Genomic DNA, 25,428 nt, shown 5'->3' with positions numbered 1-25,428 from the left:
AGAATTTACGTTTTCCTCGCTTGACTCGTTTACATTAGCTTATTTTGATGAATACATTACTTTAGGGTTGGGTTGGTGGTGGTTGAAGGGAGGGATTATATTTACACAAGATCACATGAAGAAAGTTAATTTCCTCCGACAAATTTTAACTATTTGTCCTACTTTGTTTGAAATCAAAAGTTTCTGCAGATAGGGAGGATGATGATTAAACAAGGCCTGTTCGCAATGGCAGCATTTTTATAACAATCTGATGCTTTGAAATGAGAGAAAACAGATTTGCTCAATATAATAATAATGGATTAAATTTATATAGTGCTTTTCTGGACACTCAAAGCCACTTAACATTGGATCCGTTATTCATTCACTCCTCATTCATACTTGGTGATGGTAGACTATGTGTGTAGCCACAGCTGCCCTGGGACAGACTGACAGAGGCGTGGCTGCCAATCTGCGCCTACGGCCCCTCCGACTACCAGCGGAACAATCACACACATTCACACACCGAGTGCCCCACTGGAGGCAAGGAGGGTAAAGTGTCTAGCCCAAGGACACAACGACAAATGACTCGGCGGGAGCGGGAATCAAAACGCCGATCTTGAATCATTGGACGAGCCGCTCTACCACTGAGCCACGGTCGTATTGAGGAAAATACTGATGTTAAATCTGTGTCACAACACTGTGTCCCGGTGACATTCAAACTACAATGTAACCAAGATTTTTTAAATCATAAATCTGCACTTTTGACAGTGGAATTCACATGATGATAAGTTTAATGTAGAGTATTCTGAAGGCCTTAAGTAATATACCTTCTTTATTTGTTTATTTGCTACCAACCACAGGGTACTGCTCACAGTTGGCGAATCAAGTTGTATTGTTTCTATATAAGACTTGTCTGTCTAACCACTGCAAGAAGAATTTTTACAGACCAATCTTATAAGAGAGGGTCAAAAAACTGTCAGGTGCATTGTTTCTACCATCAGTCCATCCATCCCTCCATTCATTCATCCATCCATCCACCCATCCATCCATCCATCCATCCATCCATCCATCCATCCATCCATCCATCCATCCATCCATCAATCCAGTGGTTCCTTTTACTATTTAAGGATTTAGATTTTTTTTTTTAATACTTACAAGGTTGACATTGATCTTTCCGGTTCTTCAGTTTCATGCATATCCCTTACTTGCTTATTTATCAAACTATTTTTGTACATAAAAGGTTGCTTATTCAGATAAAATAATGAAACCAAAAATATGTTTTCCTTCCCTCCTCATCCTGTAAGGTGGCGAAGGACATATCCATCCGTCTCCATAGCCAGCTAGATAGCGTGGAAAAGAAGAGGAGTCGTTTGGAGCAGGAGAATGAGGACATGAGAGTCCGACTACAAGACCTTGAGGTGGCCAAACAGGTCCTGCAGCAGGAGATTGACAAGGTAGGATCACATTATCAAAACTGAGTTGTATGGAGGTAGGCAAAGGGCCGGCTAGGTGAATGGGACAAATGCTGTTTGCTACATGATCTTAAAGTGGAACAGTGGTGGTGCAGTTCTTACATTCTGGCTATGTCTCAGAGCTGTCATGTTATTCACAACAGACAGAATGTAGTTGTACTGTCTTAGCTGCAACAGTTCTCCACTTACATTTTGACCAAACTGGACATTTCAGCCAAACACAATGATGTTCAGGCAAATCCTCATCTCGCCTATTGATCTTTAGGCCCTTTGACAAAAACAGTGATTGTTTGGGAGCCTCAGGAGAGCTCTGCTCCCATCTAATGCGGGCTTCACATCTGCCCCCAACCTAAGGGGCTCTTGTTGTACCGAGTGTCGCAAGTAATGCACTGGTTTTAAAAGAAAGAAATTTGATGTTGGGGCAAACTGATGAAGAACTAAAACTGATAAAGCTTTGCAGTTCATGAAAACAAAATAATAAAAAAAACAATTGGACAATGTGGATTCTAATTTGCTCTGGGTTCAGCAAGCATGCCTCATTATGAGCAATCTTGAGTGAGAGAAAAGTCTAAAATGAGCCCCTTTCTTTCCACTTGTTTTTGTTTGCTCTGTTTTTCTGAGCATCTGATGGGCCGATGGACATGGACATGGCCCAGGACCAGGCCTCTGATGTGGTTGAGGGTTAGATGGATGGCTGGGTGGCTGGCATGGGAACTGGGTCTGCCTGTCTGCATGTCTGGACTGTTTGTATTTTAGGGACAGTGGATGGGAGGGACATTGAATGTTTCCAGCGTTGATTTCACTGCAGTATCATCATTGATATTTAAAGTTAGCAGATTGTTGGTATCTTTCTTGTTCATTATTGATTTTAAAAGTAGCACAGATTGGAGATGTACAGTATTTACATTCATCCTGCAATGATACTTCCTGCTTCATTTCTTCAGTTATTTTTCACTGATTGTTCTATCTCATCTTTATAGTGAAGGCTTTTCTGTCATTGATGAATTGATGAAGTTCTGTTTTCCATCGTAGATTAGTCCTCAGAAACAGTCTGCTGGATCATATGAGAACATATTTTTGTTGTGCAACACTGTGTTGCTTTTTTCAACTTTGCTTATGAGTAAGCTATTTTTCTTCACTTAGCCAAAGCCATGGCACTGAAAGCTACTGTAATCACCGGCTGCCATAGCAGAGGCGAAACCAATCTTTGGCTTGGTATCTGATGGACAGTGAATTTTGACCACACTCGTTTTGATGCAGGGATTTGTCAAACTCAAGGTCAATTTTCTACAAAGTGTAATTGCTAGCTTCTGCTGCAGACCAAAAAGCGTGGGCTGTGATGCTTCTTAGCAAGAAAGGCTCTTTAGGATTTGAAGCTCCCTCTCTTTTCCTCAGGCCTCTTTGTGGATGGGCTTGCCTCGACTTTTTAATCAAAGCCATACAAATGTTTTAAAATAGTTTCCCATCTTTTGCAGTCACCACTCAGTGTCAGATCAAGCCTTGAATCACAGCAGCTATGTTTGTTTTTTAAAAAAAAATGAAATTGAATGACATTGGCTGTCTAACTTTCACATGCATTTCTGTTCTCTAAACTGTTGACCATGCTTATCGTAGAGACTGTAATACATAGACCTTTGTGTCATGTGTTTGCTGACCATCTAACTAACATGGTTTCTTAAGATTGTTGTTGGTCTGTTGGGTTGACCTATACTAACTCTTTCATGAAGTGAATTCTTGACACAGCTGTGTGATGTGATTCAAAGAAATGCATTAGTGTCTATGCTCATCCAAGCAGGAATGTCTCACTCATTTGTGTTCAGTATCGTCCAGAAATGGAGAGACAGGAAACTGACCTCTAGGGGGTCACATGAAGTGATATAAAGAAATATATCTGAAAGAATTTTAACAAACCGAACAAAAGGTTATTCAACCTCTGACAGACAAAAATACAGACAATGAAGGCTCTGGCGATTCACAGACATAGAAGGTGTGTGTGAATTATTGATTGTATTGTGTGGCAGGTTTAGGCTCCAGTCTGTATGGATACTGATATTCTTTACAAAATTGACTGATGCTATATTCTTGATAGACCTTTACTGCACTGCTGCAGAGAGAGTTGTTTTTATAAAGTATGTAAAGGATTACCCTTAAATTTATTAATGCCTTCAAATATTTTCTATTAAAAACACCGCAACCAAAATCAACTGTATGTTATCTAGAAATGCACCTGTTTCTTGATTCTGCAGATACAAAATTATGCAGCTTTTTGTTCATATTTGCATATTGTTGCAAATTGATGTTATGACCAAAACATATCTTTATTTATTTATTTGTTTCTTTATTATCATGAAACTTTTATGTTATCATAGTGACATCAGGTGCATCTTTTAACACATACAGCTACCAATACCGATACAGGCTTCAACATCGCACTTTATCAGCTCTGAGTTAGCCATTTTCTGCAAAGTTATCACTGAATCTGAGTAAAACAAAATATGTTTTATTTGGGAAAAGAAGCAGCAAACAAAGCATAAGTATTACAGTAAACAAGGAAAATATCGAACGAGTTACGGAATACAAAGTGTTAGGGGTGATCAATGATGACATGCTAACCTGGAAAACTCATGTAAGACAATGGCAAAATAAACTAACCAGAACTGTGTCCATACAATGGAAAACCCAGGAACTGCTAAAGCAGAAGGCGCTTTGTATAAAATGTATTGTGCATTAGTCCTACCCTATCAGAACTACTGTGCTGAGGTGTGAGGAAACACATCTAAAAGTGTTTTACAATCTCTATTCTTATTACAGCCGTAGGAATTATTCACAATGCCAATTATAGAGTACACACAAAATCAATTATTTATTACATTCAGTTTACTTGGCCAGATGGCCAACAAATCCTTACCACAAAGTATAGTAGAAGACTTCCAAAATAGTGAATCACACTATCAATTGAGAGGAAATACAGCATTTTTACAGAACGAAGCAAGAACTACATTAAAAATATTCTCTATTTCTTTTACCGGTATCACTTTGGAAGAATTTGGAAAAGGAAGTTAGAAGTTTTAGGAACCCTATCTGATTTTTCAAAAATCATATAAAAGCTTGACATTGCACGGTTACAAAACAGACAGAAATGTTGGTTAACTCTTTATATGATTATTATTTGATATGATTATAGCATTGTTTACAGAGACCGTAATATCATGGACTACATTAACTTCTTGTTTAGACCATCTATAACATTGACAAAACTGTTCCTTTGAAGAATGTCAGTAGACAACATGAGCTGAGTCTCATTGAAGCTACTAGTGGTCACCTGTAAACACCTAACGTTCACTAAAGGAACTGATGAAGACATGTGAAGACACATAGGTCTATTGGTACTGAATGGACGGTATGAAACAACAATGTGCCACAATGACTGTAAAAATGTATTGCATTTATTATATCAATTGGTTGAAAAATTATTGTTATGAGGAAGGTACTTACACAAGCCAAATGGCTTCGACCCCTCAGCTCTTTTTTTTGGATGTTGATGTTGCAAATGAGATGAAGGTGGTGAAGTCTGTTGTAATGATATAAAAAAAAAAAAAAGTAAATTAAAAAAAATGTTGGTTGTTAACATTAGCAACATTTTACCAAAGTGAAATTAAGGTGAAAATGGGGTAGTTTTCCTACATTCTGGTGCATTCTGAGGGCAAAATCTTCTGTTCAGTTTACCTACAAAAATACACTAAATTCAACAGTTCAAGCTTAACTATCTTTATTTCTATACTACTTTATGCAGGTATTAATGTGAGATTCAACAATTGAAAACTTGCATTCACTATGTGAAGATACTGTCATACAAAATATTACTCAATGTTTACTTGTTAGTTTTACTTGGACTAGAAGACATTTTAACTTTGACCACTACCAACTCCATTGGTATGTCATAGTTGTTTTTTTTTTTTTAAATTCGATAACATAATTTGTCATTTCAATTTAAAAAAGGCTTAAAAAATAGCAAGCGAGGTGAATACACATTTACATGCATCGTTGGTTATTCCTGCCGGTCATAGGGAGTCTAAGACTAGAAAAAAAATTTGATAATATCTTTCATTTACCTTCTGATCGGTCTGTCACCACTCCTTCAGCATTCACCATTTGTTGTTCAATTAGAATTTTAACACAAACTCTACTATATAACACTGGATTCTTAACTTCTTTCGATCGATCGTCCGTGCCTTGTCGTACACCTATTTGCGGGTTTAGCTTGTAAAAATCTTTTTGTTTTTCATTGGACGAGAGGAGGTCATGACCAGAGTGCATATTTAATGATCGGGAGCATTCGGGTCACTTCAGCTATTTCCATCGGCACGCTTCGGCTATTTCAGTCGGCATGCACTAGCGAGAGAAAATGTTGGTTATCGCTCGGGGATTTTTCGCAAGTCCAAAAAAGTTGGAAGTTTTAGCCTTTTTTTCCTAAAAATAAGAACGCCACTGTGGCCACACAGGTTAAAAACCTTGTAGCCAATCTGGAATTTACACGCCTATGGCGACGTGGCGAATGGCTAGCACAAGCCCAGCATCTGTATTATTTGTGTGAAGCTGCTACTATGATGTAACTCATCATTAACTCTCCACCCTCTACTTCTCAGCACTATTGTCCTCTTGCCAGACAGAAAGAATCCATTCTCACTATAGATGCTGACACTGTGGTGAATGAAACAGCCTTTGTTTGCTGCCGCTGGGTGTGCAGGTTGAATTCTACACGAGAAGGTGACCAAAGAACCCGATTCCAGCTCATTCCACGAGAAGATAAAACACAAAGGAGTAACAGAGAGATGAAAAAAAGGAGAGTGGGACAGTTTGAAGAGAGTGAGATAGAGAGATGCAAAACAGGTTGGCTTGGCAATCATGAAATGCTACACAAAAAATGAAAGAGTAGGAAAATAAAGAAATGAAGCAGAGGAGAACAAAGGATGAAGAGAAAACGACATTATACAGAATAGCATAGGCCAGGGAGAGACAGAGAGAAGGGAATAATAGTAGGGGAAGACTGTACCATGTGGGGTCTTATCCTCCTCCTAGCATGTGTGTAATTCTCTTGAAGGTCATTTCTGCTTTTCTGTGTGTATGTGTGTGTATTTGAGAGCATGATGACTGAAAGATCGTCCTTTCAGGATGATAAGGTCTTTGTGTCCGCCAAGCACATCTAAATATTTCACACACATCCATAAACACACAGTCAGAAACACACTTTGTCACAATCATGGAATCTGAAAAGAGAGCTGGATGGGATGGTTTGGAGTCTCATTTTAAGAAAATAAATGGCATTTTGGGATGCTATATAATGCTGACACCCACTATCAACTCCTCTCTGCGTGTGATCTCAGGTATTTTTTTACCACCCTGTTTATGTTTCAAGAATGCTTGAGAGTGAGATTTTGTGGACTTGTATGCATCATTTCTTATATTTCTATATATTCCTTATACAAAATATAACTTTTTTGGTCACGTTTATTGTGTTTCCCCCTTTATATTTTATGAAATGACTCCTCAGCAAGGAATTGCACATGTTCTATTATATTGTATATCCCATGATGCAAGTATCATCCAAGTAAGAAAATATGTGAAAAATATGTGACCTCATTTGCAAATTACTGCACGCTATAAAGTAAAGTGATGATTATTCAATACCAGAGGAAACGGAGGGGAGGGGGGGCGGTTTGGACACACTGACTTTCAAATGTTAAGTGTGAGCGTCTCTCTTATTCCCAAGTCATTGCTGAAGGAAACTGTTCCCTGTTATTCCTGACTTTCAGGAAGTGCTGCCTATTGTTTGGAATGAGTTGAGGGATGTGGGACAAGAGTAGCTGGAGACTGCTTCAATGTTCTGAGTGTGTAATGTGAGTGTGTGTCTGTTTGAACACATACAGCAAAGACAGGGCGTTCACTTGCTTGCAGGCAAATCTACAAATGTTCATGGCTCCAGTGTGCGTCAATGTTAATGCAAAGAGTTTTGTTGTGTGCATACTAATGAGATGTCCACAAGCTCAAACATTGAAACAGAATGCAATTTTTTTGATTGAAATTGATTCTCCCCTGAGAATTAAAAGTTATGGACATATCAGAGGATCATCCTTTCATTCTGTCAGCTCTTCCTTGAATGTCTGCTTTTCAACCGTGTGCAGGTCACAACACCAGTGTTATTTCCCCCTGGAACATCTCAGGCCAACAGGACACACTGAAAGCTGCTGCTGTCCACAGGGACAAGAATGTTGTTAAATGGGTCAGAGCATCAAAGCGGTCCGGATTTAAACCTGGTTTTATCTGGGTCAGGGTGATTGATTGGAGTAAAGATGGTTTTAGAACAGAGAGACCATAACAGCATCATTGTACACCAGAGACATGGTGATGTGGACGATCGCAGAAAAGACAACCTGGACATACATGGTTCTAAATTTAAAATAAATAGGATTTGTTTTTGGATTTTTGCCATCAATCTAAAACCTGCCAGAGTGTTACTAAGACTATAAATGAATGCATGCATCACTATTTTATTAATACTGATCAGGTTACAGTGAAAAACAAATGCCAATTGGTGTTTTTCCACCATCATATTTGTAAATTTGTGATCATATTCCACATCTAATGTGCATAAAGACAAGATATAACTGTAAACAGTCACGGAAAAAGAAGATTTATACATAACAGTGCAGCCTGTTATTTAGTATATCTTTACCATCAATTATATTTTTAATTTTTAACAATATCTTTCAAGTCCAGGGCAATGCAGGGCTCATGCCACACTACTTCAGTGATGAAGCTTTTATACCCAAGTGATTAGCATTGTGTTTGTCTCCTTCTCATGTTCCCTCTACCTACTGCCAATATTAGTTATATTTTTCTATAGATGAACATGTTTTAGCAGCCTGGAGGCGTGCAGAGGTAATTTCATGCCTCAATAGCTGGAACACATGTGTACTGTTTCTATACACTGTGCAATGAAGGACACTGATCCCATGGTCTCCAATGAGGACTGAGAGGTGACTGGGGAGTAATAATCCTGTGAAAGCAGAAGACCAGAGGATAGAAGGGAGGTACAGATAAATGTATAGACACCACTTATAGACTAGAGCTCCACAAGGAGGAGATTCAGCTGGAGGAAAAACACTACAAACAGCATTCCTTCTTTTGTACACTCAGTGTGTGACATTCATGTTTTAATGCGGACAGAAGTCCTGAACTGATGTCTGCACAGAGCAGATAATCATCATAAATCTACAAATATTCAATAAAGAAAACAAGAACCAGAGAAGTTTTTAATAAATTACTTGAACTCCTTAATTTACTTTCTTGATATTGAATTGATTTCTTTCTACACAGCAATCACATCAGAAACTAGAGAGAAAGAGGGAATAGATGAAGAGCTTGAATAGTTTGTGGATACAATGTGCTTTGTTCTGACCTGTATTTCTGATTAAAAACCAGATAAATGCTGACCTGCAACTGCAAAACACTTTGATTGCTGATGCGGCGTCTTTTACACAGCGCATTCAAGGCTGACCTGCATGAACCTTTCAAGCTCCTCGACATTTTGTGTAAATGTTACACAGGTGTAATGGAAGTCGTTGCCAATTGCCTCCTCAATGCTTGTAAAATGTTACAATGGAAGCTGAATCAACAATGTGGTACCGCTGATGGTTGTGGGATCCCGGTGTGTAAGGCGTTCTGCTGCCATTGCTTTGTTGGGTGTGAGCAGACAAAGGTTTTGTCGAGAAAGGTCTTAATTTTGGTGCTGCTGTGCGATCTTTGTATTAAAAAACACGAGTGCTGAATCACTCTTTTCAGGTATAAATCTTGATTCTCCGAAGCCTGATTAGAAACAGATTTAAAAAAAAAAATCTTTTGTTAAACATTCCTCTGCAGATTTTCTTCACTTGATTTCATTTATTCTCTCTTGAGGGCAGGAACTTGTCTCGGAAAATGTCAAAGATAATTGTTGAATTTTTTCTGCAGTAGGTGGAACACTGAAAATTTGACATCCTTTATTTTGTGTGTGTGTGTGTGTGTGTGTGTGTATGTGTGTGTGTGTGTGTGTGTGTGTGTGTGTGTGTGTGTGTGTGTGTGTGTGTGTGTGTGTGTGTGTGTGTGTGTGTGTGTGTGCGTGCGTGCGGGCATGCGTGCATGTGTGTGTACAATTGGGAATATACACGTTACTGGGTTCCATCTTACCCACAGAACTCTGGATAAAGTCATAATTCACACACTCGGCTAATGGACGTTTTCCAGGGACCACATTTTGATGGGTCCTAGAAAGAGAAGCTCAGATCTAAATAATGAGTTTAATGAAGTTTAAATTTAATTTTACTGATCAGTTTGACTGGTATTACTGGCTCATTATCATTCTGTCATGTCTCCTTGCGACTTCATGGTACTACATCACAGTGCAAACGTTTTATTTCTGGTCACTCTTTGTAGGCTGCACATAAACATTCCTTATACCATTACCGTATTTTCCGCACTATAAGGCGCACGTAAAGGCCTAAATGTTCTCATAAACCCGTAGTGCGCCTTATAATCCGGTGCGTCTTATATATGGATTGATATTCATATTAATATTGGTTAAAAACATGATGGCTGAAAAAAGGCCGGCAGTCATGCGCCAGTCATGCTGCACTCCGCCACCAGAGGAGCCCCCTCACAAAGCACTCTGGCCCACGCCCCCTAACAACGGTAGTCAAGGGGCGTTACCGAAGTCCCGGCTCTGACTGAGCTGCTCTCAGACGGTAGAGCAGACTGTAGGAGCACCGGTGATTACGTAGCAAAACATTAGGAACTTTCAACAATTCTTTTAATAAAGTTTGACTGACTGACTGATCTCAGTATTTCCTAACTATTTGGCATCGGAAATAACCCACTTTAAACTTAATTGGTCTTAAAAATGCCATTGTGCTGTCATCTGGAATCTAGTGACGGTCCATTCTATTAGTCTGTGGAAACACACGGAGAAACTGGCATAAAGGTGAATAAAAGACCCTCAATGCTGAACTTCCAGCCTTTTCTGAAATTCTAAGAGCAGTCACTGCTAGACAAAGGTGCCAACGGGTGTGCTGCATTGATTTACAATTGTAGTTGATAGCTCCGGGCGGGGCCGGAGGGGCGCATTCAGGCTTGTGTTTTCTGTCTGCAGCGACGTGCTGTGAGATTCACGGCGGTGAGACACCGACGTTAAAGTCAGTTCTAGGAGTAAAACAGCATCATATTTGCCAGGAAATTATCAGCCTGACATTAAAAACTAGTAAAAAAAATGTTAAGGACACACAGCAGCAAATAGCTGCACCTCACCTCCGACTGGACGACCGATCGATCGAAACAATATTTAATGAATAAATGAAGACGAACGTCGGAGCTTAAATATCTGCTTCGAACTTCAGATCAGGAAATAATCCGCTCTGTTCGCACTGACTGCACTCGTAATGAATTTAACCAGTTTTTAATGTCAGGTTTTTTAATATGCGTGTTGACTTCTTTCTAAGATGGCAAAGTGATTAGGTGATCAGGTTTCCTTGATGAGGCTCAGAATGGCTTATTGACATAACAATAGGGGCCATTCAAAGGTAGTCAGGAAGTCATGAATGCAATCATGACTGCCTGAGCAGCGCGGCTCTATCTAGTGGACGGATTGCGCAACTACAGCCGCTGCAGTTTATCAAATAAATTTTAATTATTTTTTATTGTGTGCGTCTTATAATCTGGTGCGCCTTGTATATGAAATAAATTATAAAACAAACAAATTATTTTGGGTGCGCTTTATAGTCCAGTGCGCCTTATAGTGCGGAAAATACTGTAATTAAAAAAAAATCCCTCAAACCCAGATTATGTTTGTTTGAACTCATTTTTACTGTAATGAATATGAGGATAAACATCATCCATGTTAGCTGATACATTTATGAATGTTCCCTGTGTGGTATGAATGAATCCTCCCAAGATAATTGCTAATCTACTCAGCAGACGGTGCAGCATTAGCCTGTCTGTGGTTTCTCTGCTGGTTTCTCACCATACAGCAGACAAACAGAGCAAGCTGGGGGCATGGAGCTCCTCTGAATCAATACAGCAATTTAAAATGTCCATCGTTGATTCGGTTCCATTGGATTTAATGGCTTCACACTTCACTCAGTGAAATGGCAACACTTTCCATGTAATAAGTCCTGCTCTTGTCGAACCGTGAGGACAGAGTCTGAATGTCAGCAGGTTTAAGCAGCTTCCAGGAACATTTTATGATAGCATTTTGCTTAAGACTTTAAAATGTCTTTTCCAAGTCAAACTTGTTGTCAGTACTGTCCATTCAGGAACAAATTTGTAAGTCAAATGAGCTGTATTTTCAGCAGATCATGTTCTTGGTAGTGAAGACGTTATATACCCATTACAAGACTCCCTTTACTAACAAAGACCTTCAGCTCTAACTACATTACATATGTACAGCTCTAAGCTCTGTTCATGAGTGATGTAGAGAGTCCCACTTGTCTGTAGGAAAAGCATCTTGAACTCCCCACCAGCTGTTCATAACTGAAGATGCCTCGTGGATGGCAATGAAACCGTTTCAAGCTTTTTCTGCAAGTCCAGTTGAATTTATTCAACACAGAGATTTTCAGACTCCCATTTTTTATCTCATGCTGCTCTAAGTTCATAGTGAAGAAGATTATCTTTATTTAACCTCAAATAAGGGAAAGACCTTCAGAAGTCCATAATTGAATAATTTCCTGCTAGTGTGATAAATAATATGATACATTTTATTAAATATGACTGCGAAGAGAATGTGATAGGAAGAAACAGTCTGGAGTTGATATGTGGCAAAGGGCCATCATATTGTGGGATATAAACTCAAATCCACCACATGGGGACTACAGTCTTGGTACATTGGACATACTGTCTATTACACCACTGTACCGTTATTCTCCCCTTCCTCCAGCGTCATCTTACCTCAATTTTACTGTTTCCATCCTTTTTTTTCCCCCTCCACCTGCTTCCCTCTTCCTGGTCCTAAAGTGAGGCTGTGTGACATCATCAATGTGCTGCCGCCTCTTGTTGTGATGTGGAAGTGGAAACGTGGAGAGTGAGTATCTGGCCCCTCCTTCCCTGATCTCCCCTTGCCTCTGCTACTATGGCTACATATGGCTGGTGTGTGCAGTGCTGTGAATTCTAACGGCAGCTGTCAGGGAGCTGTGTGTTGTGAACTCCCCTATGAAGGAGACACTCTGCTCTGAAAACACATGGAAAGGTTTGATGGGAGAAGGTTTGACTTTTAGAGCGATGTATACTTAAATCTCTTATTGTTTTAGTTGTTCATCCACATGCAGGGAGCAGCATTTTATTTTGACTATAAACACTCATGTTTAATTTTTCAGAACTAAAACGTGATCAACAGAATAAAAAACCAAACACCCACAGGTTTCATCATTACTATGTTTTTAACATGATCATTATCAGTTAGATAGTTATTAATGCAAACTACTGTATTTCAATAATACTTTTTCACAAAGTAGGTCCATCATTTTTTTAGATTGATAAAATTTATCATTAAATAAACTTCAGCCAAAATGTTTCATGTCTGTATGTCTGTATCATCTGTTATCTCATGGTAATTTAAATATCGCTGATCACCAGCAGTGTAGTATTGGCTGGATCGAGATAAGTATTTGACTTTGATAAGTATGTGTACGATCCTGTGAGGATGCCATTATGTATTTTTAATCTAGCAATGTAGGCATGAAATGAAGGCATGAAATTAGAGCCATAAACACTGTAATTGATTCAATCCAACAACGGTAAAGAAGCCTTTCAAATACATTCGTATCGAATTGAGGATCCAGATCACCCCCAAGAGTTAATGGATTACTCTGTGGGCCATAACAAACGTTAGGGTCATTAAGGAGTAGTCAAGTTAGTACTAATCTTCATTATAATGTTTATCTGGTTTCATACATCCTGCAGTTTATTCTCCCAGCCTTGATTTCTTGATAAAGTTGCTCTGTGGTGCCTCAGGCATGCCGAGATAGGAAGACTATCAATGAAGAGGAGCTCCTCAGATGTGACACGGTCCTGTTTTGCTATTGTTTTGATGCTCATGACAAATCAGATCTCCTTGTTCTCTCTGTGGCAGAAAGGAGTGGATCCACTTGATCCACTCCTTTTGCCACATCTGTTCTCCCCTCCCCCTCCAACCTCCATCCCTTATTCTGATGTCACAACCGACCTCAGTTTCAGTCTCATATCAGGAAGACTACAGGTAGTCCTCAACTTACGAACATTCGACTTACGAACATTTGGAGACATGAACAAACCCGTGCCTACATATCCAAGTATTGTATTGCAGTTCCTCTTTCTGAAAGAACTCCTGCCGAGCAGCACAGCTGCGTTCACACATCTCCAACACTCGTCTCCTCCTCTTTGTTGTTGTCTCTGGGGGCATCTCAGTGCAACATAGATTTGTCATAGATGATAAAGAAAATGCTAGTAAAGATAGTGGTAGTGACGACAATCTCTATGATAACAACTTCGTCTCTCACCGGTGTAATCCCTCTCTCCTCCTCTTCTTCTCCAAAGGTCAGCTACGTGCTACACGCTACCGTAATATGAACAGCTGACTCTGGCTTTTGTTGTTGGAAGTGCTTAAAAAACTGGTCGAAAATTGAAGTGCCTTATTCTCCTCAAAGATTAAATTATAAGGAGCAAAAGATAACCATAAACTAATATGAATTCAAAGGACGGAGCGCATCAGCACATGCACTCACGTAAGTACGGTGGAATATCTCAGTGGCTTAAAGCTTGGTTTAGCCTCTATACTCCCCATGGATATTTTTTTTTCTTAATCAGTGATATTTTTCTGTTTTGAATCCTACCTAGAGCTTAAATCCACCATCTATCAATAATCTATGTGTAGCCATCCTTAGGAGTCTGCTCTGGTTGCTTCAAATACACTCAAGTTAAAAGGCAGATATTATTAAATGGTTCAGTCATAACAGACACAGGATTCACAGTGTCAAGTGTTTGTGCAGTTTAACCTAAATGCCACATATCCACGATAGCAATCAGGCTTGTCTTTCTCCCTGCAGCTTATCTTTAGTGTCTCAACTTGATATCCATCAGTATCCAGTGATGTAGCATTTTTCCTTCTTCCTAATTAGTGAATTATATAACTGTGATAGAGACAGGAACAGTAGCATACGCTCATTGATCAGGTTATATTAAAGATGGTAAGCGGTAGGAACAGCCTTTTCTGCTCCAATCAGAAAGAAGAGTTGACATCCATTGTGAACCCAATCTTTGTGTTCTTGTATGATGCACTGTTCAGTGGTCAGGTTTGGCTGGAAAAGGTCAGTTTAAACCTCATAAGGTTGAATTACAAATGCTAATGTGGGGCGGCAGTGGCTCAGTGGTAAAACAGGCGGTAGAGCGGGTCGTCCTATGATTTCAAGACCGTCGGTTCGATTCCCGCCCCCGCCCAAACAAAAAAATGCCCGGAGGTGAGCTGACAGTGGGAGGTGTCAGCTCACCTCTGGAGCACTGCCGAGGCGCCCTTGAGCAAGGTCAGTCATTTTCCAACCCGCTTAATCCGCTAACGCAGGTCGCGGGGTAGCCAGTGCCTATCCTGGCAGTCTCAGGGCGTGAGGCGGGGGACACTCCGGGCACGACGCCAGTGCACCGCGGAGCCACATAGAAACAAACAAAGCATTCACTCACACACACACTCCTATGGTCAATTTGGGACCGGCCAATCAACCTGAGGCGCATGCTTTTGGAGGTGGGAGGAAGCCGGAGAACCCGGAGAGAACCCACGCAGACACGGGGAGAGCATGCGAACTCCGCACAGAGCGGGACTCGAACCCGGGTCCGCCGTGTTGTGAGGCAGCAGCGCTAACCACTGCGCCACCGTGCCGCCCCCTTGAGCAAGGTGTCGTCCCCTTTACAAATTGCTCATTTAAGGTGCACCAAGATGGAGCTGCCTGCCACTCTACCTCCCTTGCATGCCTACAGGCCCCCTTGTGTATGTGTGTGTGCCACAGGGGCCTGTACACACTAATATATATATGTATGCGTTTGAGTCATTAGCTAGAGTGTGCATTCTTAATTTCCCTTCAGGGATCAAAACAGTATATAAAATTAAAAATAAATAAATCAAGAGATATTCACCGAGAAACTTGAGTGACTTCAGTGTTTAATATACCTTTCATATACTGTACCTCATAAATTCTAATTTTGAGAATTAAAAGATATGCCTGTCTCACTTTTCTGGATCTTCTATTGTCAATATCAATATTGTAATATCTGGAAGACAATAAAATACAATCATTGTTACACAAATATAAAAAGAGTATGTCTGCTTGTCAACTTATGAGTCATGGGCTTGGAGAAATGTTTGAGGGACTTGCTGTGAGGGAAGAGTTGATCAGATTTTTGAGAAAGATTTGGATTAAGATGCAGATTGAAGATTATTAGCTTTTGTTACACTGGATTATATCTTCATAATTTGCTTTGTTAGCTATACATGTCAATGAACCACATTCAAGCGTGTTTAGCGTTCCTTTATTTAAAATTACCAATAGATAATTTTTTATCTACATCATATCTGTAATAATACAATTGTCTTGGAGACATATTTTCTAGATAAGCAAATCTGTGTAGTCTGAATCAGTGTTTGACACTGGTTTAGATATGTCTGAACACTTCTAAAAACAGTTACAGTATATCAGATAGCATAATAATATACTGGATTGATAAGACTTGCCGTACAAATGAGAGGAACCAAAGTGGAAGAGTGAAGTTACAGGGAGAAGAGATGATGAAGGTGGAGGATTTTAAGTACTTAGGATCAACAGTCCAGAGCAATGAAGAGTGTGATATGTGATAGAAGAGTTTCAGCTAAAATGAAAGGAAAGGTGTACAAAACTGTGGTGAGACCAGCGATGTTGTTTGGTCTAGAGACAGTGTCACTGAGGAAAAGACAGGAGACAGAGCTGGAGGTAGCAGAGATGAAGATGCTGAGGTTCTCTCTGGGAGTGACCAGGATGGATAGGATCAGGAATGAGTACATCAGAGAGACAGCCCATGTTAGAGGTTCTGGAGATAAAGTCAGAGAGGCCAGACTGAGATGGTTTGGACATGTCCAGAGGAGAGATAGTGAATATATTGGTAGAAGGATGCTGAGTTTTTAACTACCAGGCAGGAGACCTAGAGGAAGACCAAAGAGGAGGTTTATGGATGTAGTGAAAGAGGACATGAAGGTAGTTGGTGTGAGAGAAGAGGATGCAGAAGACAGGGTTGATGGAGGCAACTGATTCGCTGTGGTGAACCCTGAACGGAAAAGCCGTAAGGAAAAGAAGAAGACTTGCTGTACAGCGATGATATCTGTCAGAGGTTATGATCATTTTTGTGTCACATGGCAGCGATCCGTATACAGTCATCCAGTGCAGACACAATCACTGATTAATGAGGCAGAATGAGCTGTGGGTATATCTGTAGACCTCTAGACCAAACAACATCGTTGGTCTCACCACAGTTTTGTACACCTTTTCTTTCATTTTAGCTGAAACTCTTCTATCACACATCACACCTGACACTTTTCTCCACCCGTTCCATCCTGCCTGTACATGTTGGTGGACCTGCTCAGTGGAGAATGCAAAATTGTAATACTCCAGGAAAGGAAATTTATTTCTGCCAATTTTTATTATGGTAGAGGAAAAAAGCAGAGCATTATGGAGAACACACTTTTGTCAGGAGACCACTACTCCACTGTAGTTTTGCTGACATAGCTGCTAACAAGGTTAAGAGATTAAGTTTGAAGACATGAATTAAGCATGTATTCAGGGAAATTAGACTGATAGTGAACATCGTAATGCCCTATTTTCACAATAAGCTCCCTGACAGATGATTTTTCATAATTAGCACAAACATTGCTCACTGCATTGATGCAATCCAGAATTTATGCCAGGACTTACACCATATGTAAACCTAATTAGTAAAAATATGTAAAGTATGAAGTACTCAATTTTGCTCCAGCTTTAATATGAACCACATAGCAGACACAGATGTGAGGTACAGCAACAAAGCCTGCCTCACTTGGCTGGAGAAACTTCATTTTGAAGAACATAACTCGATGAAGTTAAGCCTAAAGATCTTAAAGTCAGATAAGGTAAATTATAATGCTTCTGTCATCTCCCCGTCAATTTATGTGAGCTGCAGCTAAAATACTAAGATATGCCTCCAGTAGGATTTGTTGTGTTTGAAACGTCCTCACTGAAACCATGTGGAAAGTGGATTACAAATGATTACAACAGTGATGACACATATTTGGTTCACTACCATTCACAAATGGTTTGCTGCAATGTCTGCTAGAAGAACCTTAAGAGTAGTCGCTATAAACCTAAAACTGACAATCTCAGTAAAATACAGCATATTTATTATAGGATTTATATCAATAAGTCTCACTTGTCTTATACATGGATAAATGTAGGTTTAGACTTCTGGTTAGTGAAGTCTTTGACATCTAGTCTATAACCCATTTATTAATTTTGACAGCTGTCCCCTGCTGCCGATGGGACATGTTTTTTGCTGTCTTTTTTTTTTGTAAAGACAGTTGAAAGTGAAGATGATTACTATGTGGTTCAACCGTCATCAGAGCAGGTAATTAACTCTGTTTACAGCTTCCAGTGAAAGCAACAAGGCTTTAGTGGTTTTACACGCCTTTTGACTTTTATTGAACACAAGTTGTCAGAACACTGGTTGGATGCATTTCAGAATTGTATCAAGTGCAGACAAGTCAGGATTGGCAGACGTTTGGTGGTTATTTGGCTCCTTGAGTAATCTTGGCTTACTCAGATTTCTCTGGTGATTCCCATTACAGGTCCCAGAGGGCTCAGCAAAGCCAGTTCATGTTATTCTGTCAAACTGAGGTCAAAAATTAAGGGTTTCTTGCTGATTTGATAGAAGCAGTGGAGTAGAAACCTCAGAAGGGATCTGATGTCCATATAGTGTGAGAGGTCCCTGAAGCTCTTCCAAAGATTAATTTCTTGCAACAGAAACACAGTGACTTTATAGACGTCACTGCTGTGAGACAGAATATCTGTTCATTCTTATTATTATTTAAATAATAAGATTTAAAGTCATTATCCATTGAACGATTTTAGTGACTATTCATTGAAACTACATCAAATCCTTTTCATGTTGCTTTTTTTACATTACAGGAAAATAATCAATCATGAGTTACATACGTTTCTTTCTGTCTCTTGGATGTTTGAGAAGGTAATTGTTTATTCACCATACTAGCAGTGACCATGTTGTGAGGTGATGTCAGTTTACACACAACTTGATCTGCTGCCTGCAACAAGCCAAACCTCAGTTTTCTGTTGAATTGCTTTCTTTCACTGTTGATATTCAATAACAAGCACTGAGATGCAACTTTATGTTTGATGTTACATAAAGATTACCAGGTGTTCTCACAAAGACAATTGAGTGATGTTTAAACTTTAATGTTTAAATCAAGCTCAACATTTAATAACCAACTAATGTAAACAAAAATGAAAAACAACAACTGTAAGTAGTATCTGACTTCTCTTTAGTCTTTGTCATAAAGAATAGCCTTGTTTTGTCTGCTTGCTCATTTTGTTGTTCCTCCCCTCCTCATCTTTCATTACAGTTCCTTTCAAGTATTTTTTCTCTCTTTACATAGTTAATTACAACTCTAAACTTTCTTGTCCCATGAGAGAAAACTGCTTAATAGACCTTAACACCCATAATAAAAGACCACAGCGCAGCACAATGTTGATGTTCATCAGTTGTTTGTCTGTGATCAGGGTTTCCCTCTCTCTTGTAATAATTACTATCGAGCAGCAGATCAATACGCTTGCCTTTTAAAGACACATTAAGAACAAATCGTTGAAGTCAAATATAATGCGTGTGTTCATTTGTGTGACTTCCTGTGCCTGCATTAGCATGTTTGTGTGAACCATAATAATCAGACTACAGGAGTAACCGAGTCGGGACATGTCAGAGCGAGTCATGTGGACAGCATTTGTTGTCCTCATTTTCTGACATGATATTATCACTGTCTAGGTTTTCATTGGAAGGAAGAAAAAAGAAATCACGTGGAAGAGAGATGGAGTGACAGTTGAAAGAAAAGAGAAAAAACAAGATGAATACAATCAAATATTAAAACTACAAGTTAAAGTGGACACTGCAATTAAAAAAATGTAATTACAACTCATGCAACCCACAATTTAACAATAAAATACTAGAATACCCCCATGATGCTCTGGCGATGCATCCGGGGTGTACCCTACTTCTCACTCATAAGAAGCTTTATTCTTCAAAATAAAAAGTTCCTTATCTTAACTAAGAAAAGTTTGATTTTTGCTCTCATTTACTTGAAGATATTTTTAATTTATCACTCTGGACAGAACAAGGTAAAAATTTAAAAAAACACGAGTCACTTTGCTTTTGTTTTATTTATTTTGAAACAAAAGTGTGTTGCTTTTGCTTGTGTTGGGTTTGAAGACCGGTTTTACAGGTAATGTATAATTCAGAACAAGACAAGGTGACAATAGGTCTTCCTGCTCACATCCTTTTTGATTTCCTGTCAGAGGCGCTGATTGCCATGATTACAAGACTGGGAAGGAAGAACAGTAGAGAGAGATTGAAAGGATGGCCTGGGAGTTGATTGTCCGTCATCAAACACTGAAATGTTGAAGATACTGACATTTTTTGTCACATCAGCCGCCTACATTTGTCACATTCAAAACCTAGTAAAAGCATTTACTGCATCTGTTAAAACTTGTCAAGCAACAGCAGTTTTGAAGTTAATCACATACACTAAATATGTTCTCTTTTTTATCATCTGGGTAACCTCACCACAAACCTGTGAGACATGATCATCGTACTAAAAGAAGGATTTTGTCTGTTTGGACAACATAGTGACAAGTGTAGTGCCCCATTTTCTATAGGGCATTCTGTAGCAATTGACATGCATGTTAATGTAACATACACGTTGTTTGTCTCCACTTAACACCATTCTTTCTGATGCAATATTTCTCTAAGTTAAGCGTGTAATTGTACAAGATGCTACTTTAACAAGATTAAGGCCTGTTCTTCCCCATCTATTGACTTTAGGCAAATAACATATATTTCTCTGTTAACCTTTCACGTCCTTCGCCATCTAACAAAATTGCTGCATGGATTCTGAAGTTAAATAAAGACAAAACACAATGAGAGGATATAATAAGAACCCATGTCTCTCAGAATGGTCTGGATGAAGGGGAAGATTCAGGAGTAGTTCTCCTCTTTTTTATACAGTGTTAGGTGTCATTTGGATTGTTTTTATTGGTGATGCTTAAGCTTCTCGGTGGATTACAACTTTGACATTGTGAGAACCTTGAAGGCAACAATTTTGATGGCACAATATTTATTGACTCTTGCTTCTTGAAGGAGTTAGGTTTTCTGGTACTTGGTGTTTTTAGTACAAACCAAGCTTAGCTTTTTTGCCTGACTGCAGTCTTTCTGCTTAAATGATTACCTGATGAGTCTTTGACCCTGTTTACATAACATGATTTTTTCTACTTTTTTTGTTGTTCACCAATCATTCTCAGAACAGTCCCAATATGCACAGATCAGCAAAAATAATCCGTTTGCATTCCAAAGAAGTAGTTGCCTGTCTAGATGCCAACAGTCAAGTGAAGTTTTAAATCTGGATCTCATTTTCAAAAGTCCTTGAAAATGCAATTCTCATGTAAATAGAAGGCCAAAAAACGACATAAGGTTGCTTTTGACTCAAAATGTCACAAAGTAAATGGTCCCTTAATTAATATTTAGTGCAGAAACATGATGATATCATTGGTGCACTCATCTAAAACAGTTGTCATGAAACAATAATTTTAAGATCAGGGAAATTTAGTCAGAACCGAAAAAAAAAAAAGACCTAAAAACTCAAGTCAGCCTGTTTCTTGATGTCCTGATTTCTGAAATGACAGCTGGTAACATGCAGAAATCCTCATCACCTTTATACCTTTGGTCGGTGTGTTTGAACTGTCAGACATCCAAAGCTCACCAGACCCCTTACGTGTCCATTAGAGCCAGGCTTTGTTTGCTGTCATGGAGCCCAAACAGGCTGTCATTACTCAAAACACAAAGGGCTTAATATAACGGCTTTTATCAACTGCAAAGGTTTCTGTCAAGTGCCAGCTTTGGCTCTGCAAATACGGTAATAAAAATCCACCGTGAAGGACCTCCAATTAGCACGTTGTTTTGTCAGGGGCACTTGGTGATGAAAATTTCTAGAGGACACAATATTAGAAAATAAAACATAAAACATTTTGATGTTGCCTGCTATTAATTTGTTAAATTTTCAATTGACCAGGAAGAAAATTAGATCAATTAAGTTGTTAACTCACAAATAGTTGTTGAAAGCCAGTCATAAACATTGCACCGGTGGACTGTAGGCCCCCACCCCCAGGATGTGGCAGTCACCTGCAGTTGTTCAGATTATGGTTGAACCACTTGCTCCTTAACGTCATGCGAATGAGTTTCCTGGGGACAATGCTATTGTACCTAAGTTGATGGAGGCCTCGTCTCTGTTGAGGGATGGTCACCTCCAGTTGTACATAGATTTCTTCTTTTACCCCTTGCACTGGCCAAGATGTGTACATTAAGCTTAGATCACATATCCAATAGGTTAACAGCTGCTCTAATCATTAGTCCAGACCCAATGTGGGAAGACAAAAACTGCTGCAGTTTGTGTTGTAAATTACTGGACCTGTCAAACTGTCATGCATGGTCTACTTCTTTGTCACATACCATTCAGTCTGATTTGCTATAGGCTAACACTACTGTGTGTGTGTGTGTGTGTGTGTGTGTGTGTGTGTGTGTGTGTGTGTGTGTGCGCGCGCGTGTGCGTGTGCGTGTGCGTGTGTGTGTGTGTGTGCATGCGTGTGAGTGTGAGTATGTGTCTTAAGTAAGTAAGTGAGTATGTGTCAAGCCTTACTTAAGGGAGGTCTAAATATCTTGAATTCATAATTTAATTTCCACTTCAATACAGTTATCATTTTTGTAGTTAGCAGGATTTAAAATGTTATTTGCAAAAGTGTCATCACAGCAAATTTAAAGACAGATTTTCAGAAATTTGAATAATTAGAAAATATTGGCCAGTGTTATGGGCACAATGTGAGTTCACACATTTAGCGCCTGGTGGAGTTGAGCACATGTGCGCTGAGAGAGCATCAGAAGTCAGCTGTCCATAGCAAACGTAAACTAACCAAGGAACAAAAGCAGACTCAAGTAATTGGTGTAATGAGTCATCGAAAAAGTGTCTCGTGAGAAGAAATATATTATCAATCTCACAATATCACTAACTCAATATTCGATTTGTATTGAATAGTAAATCATATTGTAGCTTGTAATGTCACCTATAAGCTTTAGCTTCAGTTATAAATATGCTTTAAAACAAGGCACACTTCCACATACTAATTCAGCAGATCTAGTAGATGTGACATGATGGAGTCTGTTCTTTTCTTCACGTAACCAGATGCTTCCTGCATTTTTATTGCAGTTATGACTCTCTGACCATCTCTAATATCAGCAGATATCAGCTCGCTGTTACTTGTGGTTTGAGTTCATCGGGCGGCTCTATGTCTCTGAAATATTAACACAATAAAGCAAAAACGTGTGATATGGGAGGTGGGTGTGACTGCAGATGATACATTGTTTATAGGAAATAACAGGGTGCTGCGTGGTGGTTTTGCCGGGTCGCCTGTCACACAGTCTTAGATGGACCTCTCTGTGTTGGTGGACAAGCATGTCTGAAGTGTGTGTCTGTGTGTGTTGTGTTATGTATGGGTTCTGTAGCAATAGTAGCTGGCAGCTCTGGTGCCTGCAAGTGAGAAAAGAGGGCGGGTAGAGCAGAGGAATTTTAACCCTTGTTTTACTAGGCGACATGAAACACTAACCGATGCAGGTTGATAATAGTACAGTATATGCCGTAATGCTCAATTCATCTGAAAGGTTTGCCCTGAAGGCAGTCAGTTGCAGATTTAACTAAGTTTTGTTTTCTTTAAACAGAAAAGAAAATTTCAGGTCAACAATTATGTAAGTAGCACGCAGCGGTGACATCTGAATGACAACTGGCTTTTAATTGTCCTCCAAAACATCTGATTACTGTTTCACCCATTGGTCTAAAAAAGACAAGGAAAAAACAAATTAGTACAGAGGAGAAAAAAATAAAAATAAAGACTTTAATTAACTGCCAGTGAGTCTGAAATAATAGAAGTAAATTGTTATTCTGCGTAGGACTCAACCTTTGCATTATTCACTCGGAAATATTGATGTCATCAGATATAATGTGTGATATGAATATTGAAAACAAGATGCTGTTTCTTTTCTAAGCTGGATTTAAGACAGAATGAAAGCTAAAAGCTCCCAGTCACATGTTATGTGTAGATGTATGGAGCTGAAGTTTCCGCTATATTTTCTACACTGGCCAGCTCTTGTTGGCAGCGCCTGGTTGTATTGAGATCAACGTCGGGATAATTAGTGAAAAAACTTACTGTCTTTGGTTTTCCTGCTAAAAGGTAATCAGGGCAACAAGAGCCATACAGATGTGAGGAAAACGAGTGAAGTGTCATTCTGGATGACTCCTCATATTTGGATTTTTCTATCACACGCTCTAACATACTTCTCTGACACTCCAGACTTCCTCATACAATACCACAGTTCCTCTCTGGGCACCCTGTCATAAGCTTTCTCCAAATCTACAAAAACACAATGCAGCTCCCTCTGGCCTTCTCCGTACTTCTCTATCAACATCCTCAAAGCAAATACTGCATCTGTAGTACTCTATTTTGGCAAGAAGCCATACTGTTGCTCACAAATGCTCACTTCTGCCCTTAGTTTGGCTTCAACTACAGTATTTTCCACACTATAAGGCACACTGTACTATAAGGCGCACCTTCAATGAATGACCCATCCCAAAACCCTTTCCACATATAAGACGCACCTGATTATAAGGCACACCATCAATGAATGGCCTATTCTAAAACTTTTCTCATATATAAGGCACTCACTTCTGCCCTTAGTCTAGCTTCAACTACTCTTTCCCATAACTTCATTGTATGGGTCATCAGCTTTATTCCTCTGTAAGTGTTCTCTCTCATTTTCCTCATTCATCAACTCTTCAAAGTACTCTTTCCATCTTCCCATCACAATACTGGCATCTGTCAATACACTTCCATCAATATCCTTAATCACCCTAACCTGATATACATCCTTCCCATCTCTGTCTCACTGTCTTGCCAACTAGTATAGATCAGTCTCTCCCTCATTACTGTCCAACCTAGCATACAAGTCATCATAAGCCCCTTGTTTGGCCTTTGCTACCTCTACCTTCACCTTACGCTGCATCTCCCTGTACTCCTGTCTACTCTCCTCAGTCCTCTCAGTGTCCCACTTCCTCTTAGCTAACCTCTTTCTCTGTATACACTCCTCTACCTCCTCATTCCACCACCAAGTCTCTTTATCTACTTTCCTTCCAGATGACACACCAAGTACTCTCCTACCTGTCTCCCTGATCACATTAGCTGTAGTTGTCCAGTCATCTGGAAGCACCTTCTGACCACCCAGAGCCTGTCTTAACTCCTTCCTAAAAATCATGCAACACTCTTCCTTTTTCAGCTTCCACCATATTGTCCTCTGCTCTGCCTTTGCCTTCTTCATCTTCCTCACCACCAGTCATTCTACACACCACCAGCCTATGCTGTTTGGCTACACTCTCGCCTACCACTACTTTGCAGTCACTGATCTTCAGATTACACAGTCTACACAACTCTACCTGTGTGCTCGTACCTCCACTCTTCTAGGTCACCCTATGTTCCTGCCTCTTCTGGAAAAAAGTATACACTATAACCGTTTGCATCCTTTTTGCAAATTCAACCACCATCTGTCCTTC

General features: G+C 39.5%; 1 protein-coding gene across 2 annotated transcripts in view; it reads left to right on the top strand.

Moving 5' to 3' along the window:
• mtcl2 (microtubule crosslinking factor 2) overlaps positions 1-25,428 on the top strand; it is a 103,227-nt gene that overhangs the window by 14,493 nt on the left and 63,306 nt on the right. For both annotated transcript variants that reach the window (XM_068327930.1, XM_068327923.1), the window contains exon 4: positions 1,284-1,433. In XM_068327930.1, coding sequence (XP_068184031.1) covers positions 1,284-1,433 — 150 coding nt within the window. The remainder of the gene's footprint in view (positions 1-1,283; positions 1,434-25,428) is intronic.

Source organism: Antennarius striatus, chromosome 2 (assembly GCF_040054535.1).
Source record: "Antennarius striatus isolate MH-2024 chromosome 2, ASM4005453v1, whole genome shotgun sequence".
Lineage (NCBI taxonomy): Eukaryota > Metazoa > Chordata > Actinopteri > Lophiiformes > Antennariidae > Antennarius > Antennarius striatus.
Note: the sequence above shows the minus strand (reverse complement) of the source record. Positions and strands in the feature narration are given on the sequence as shown.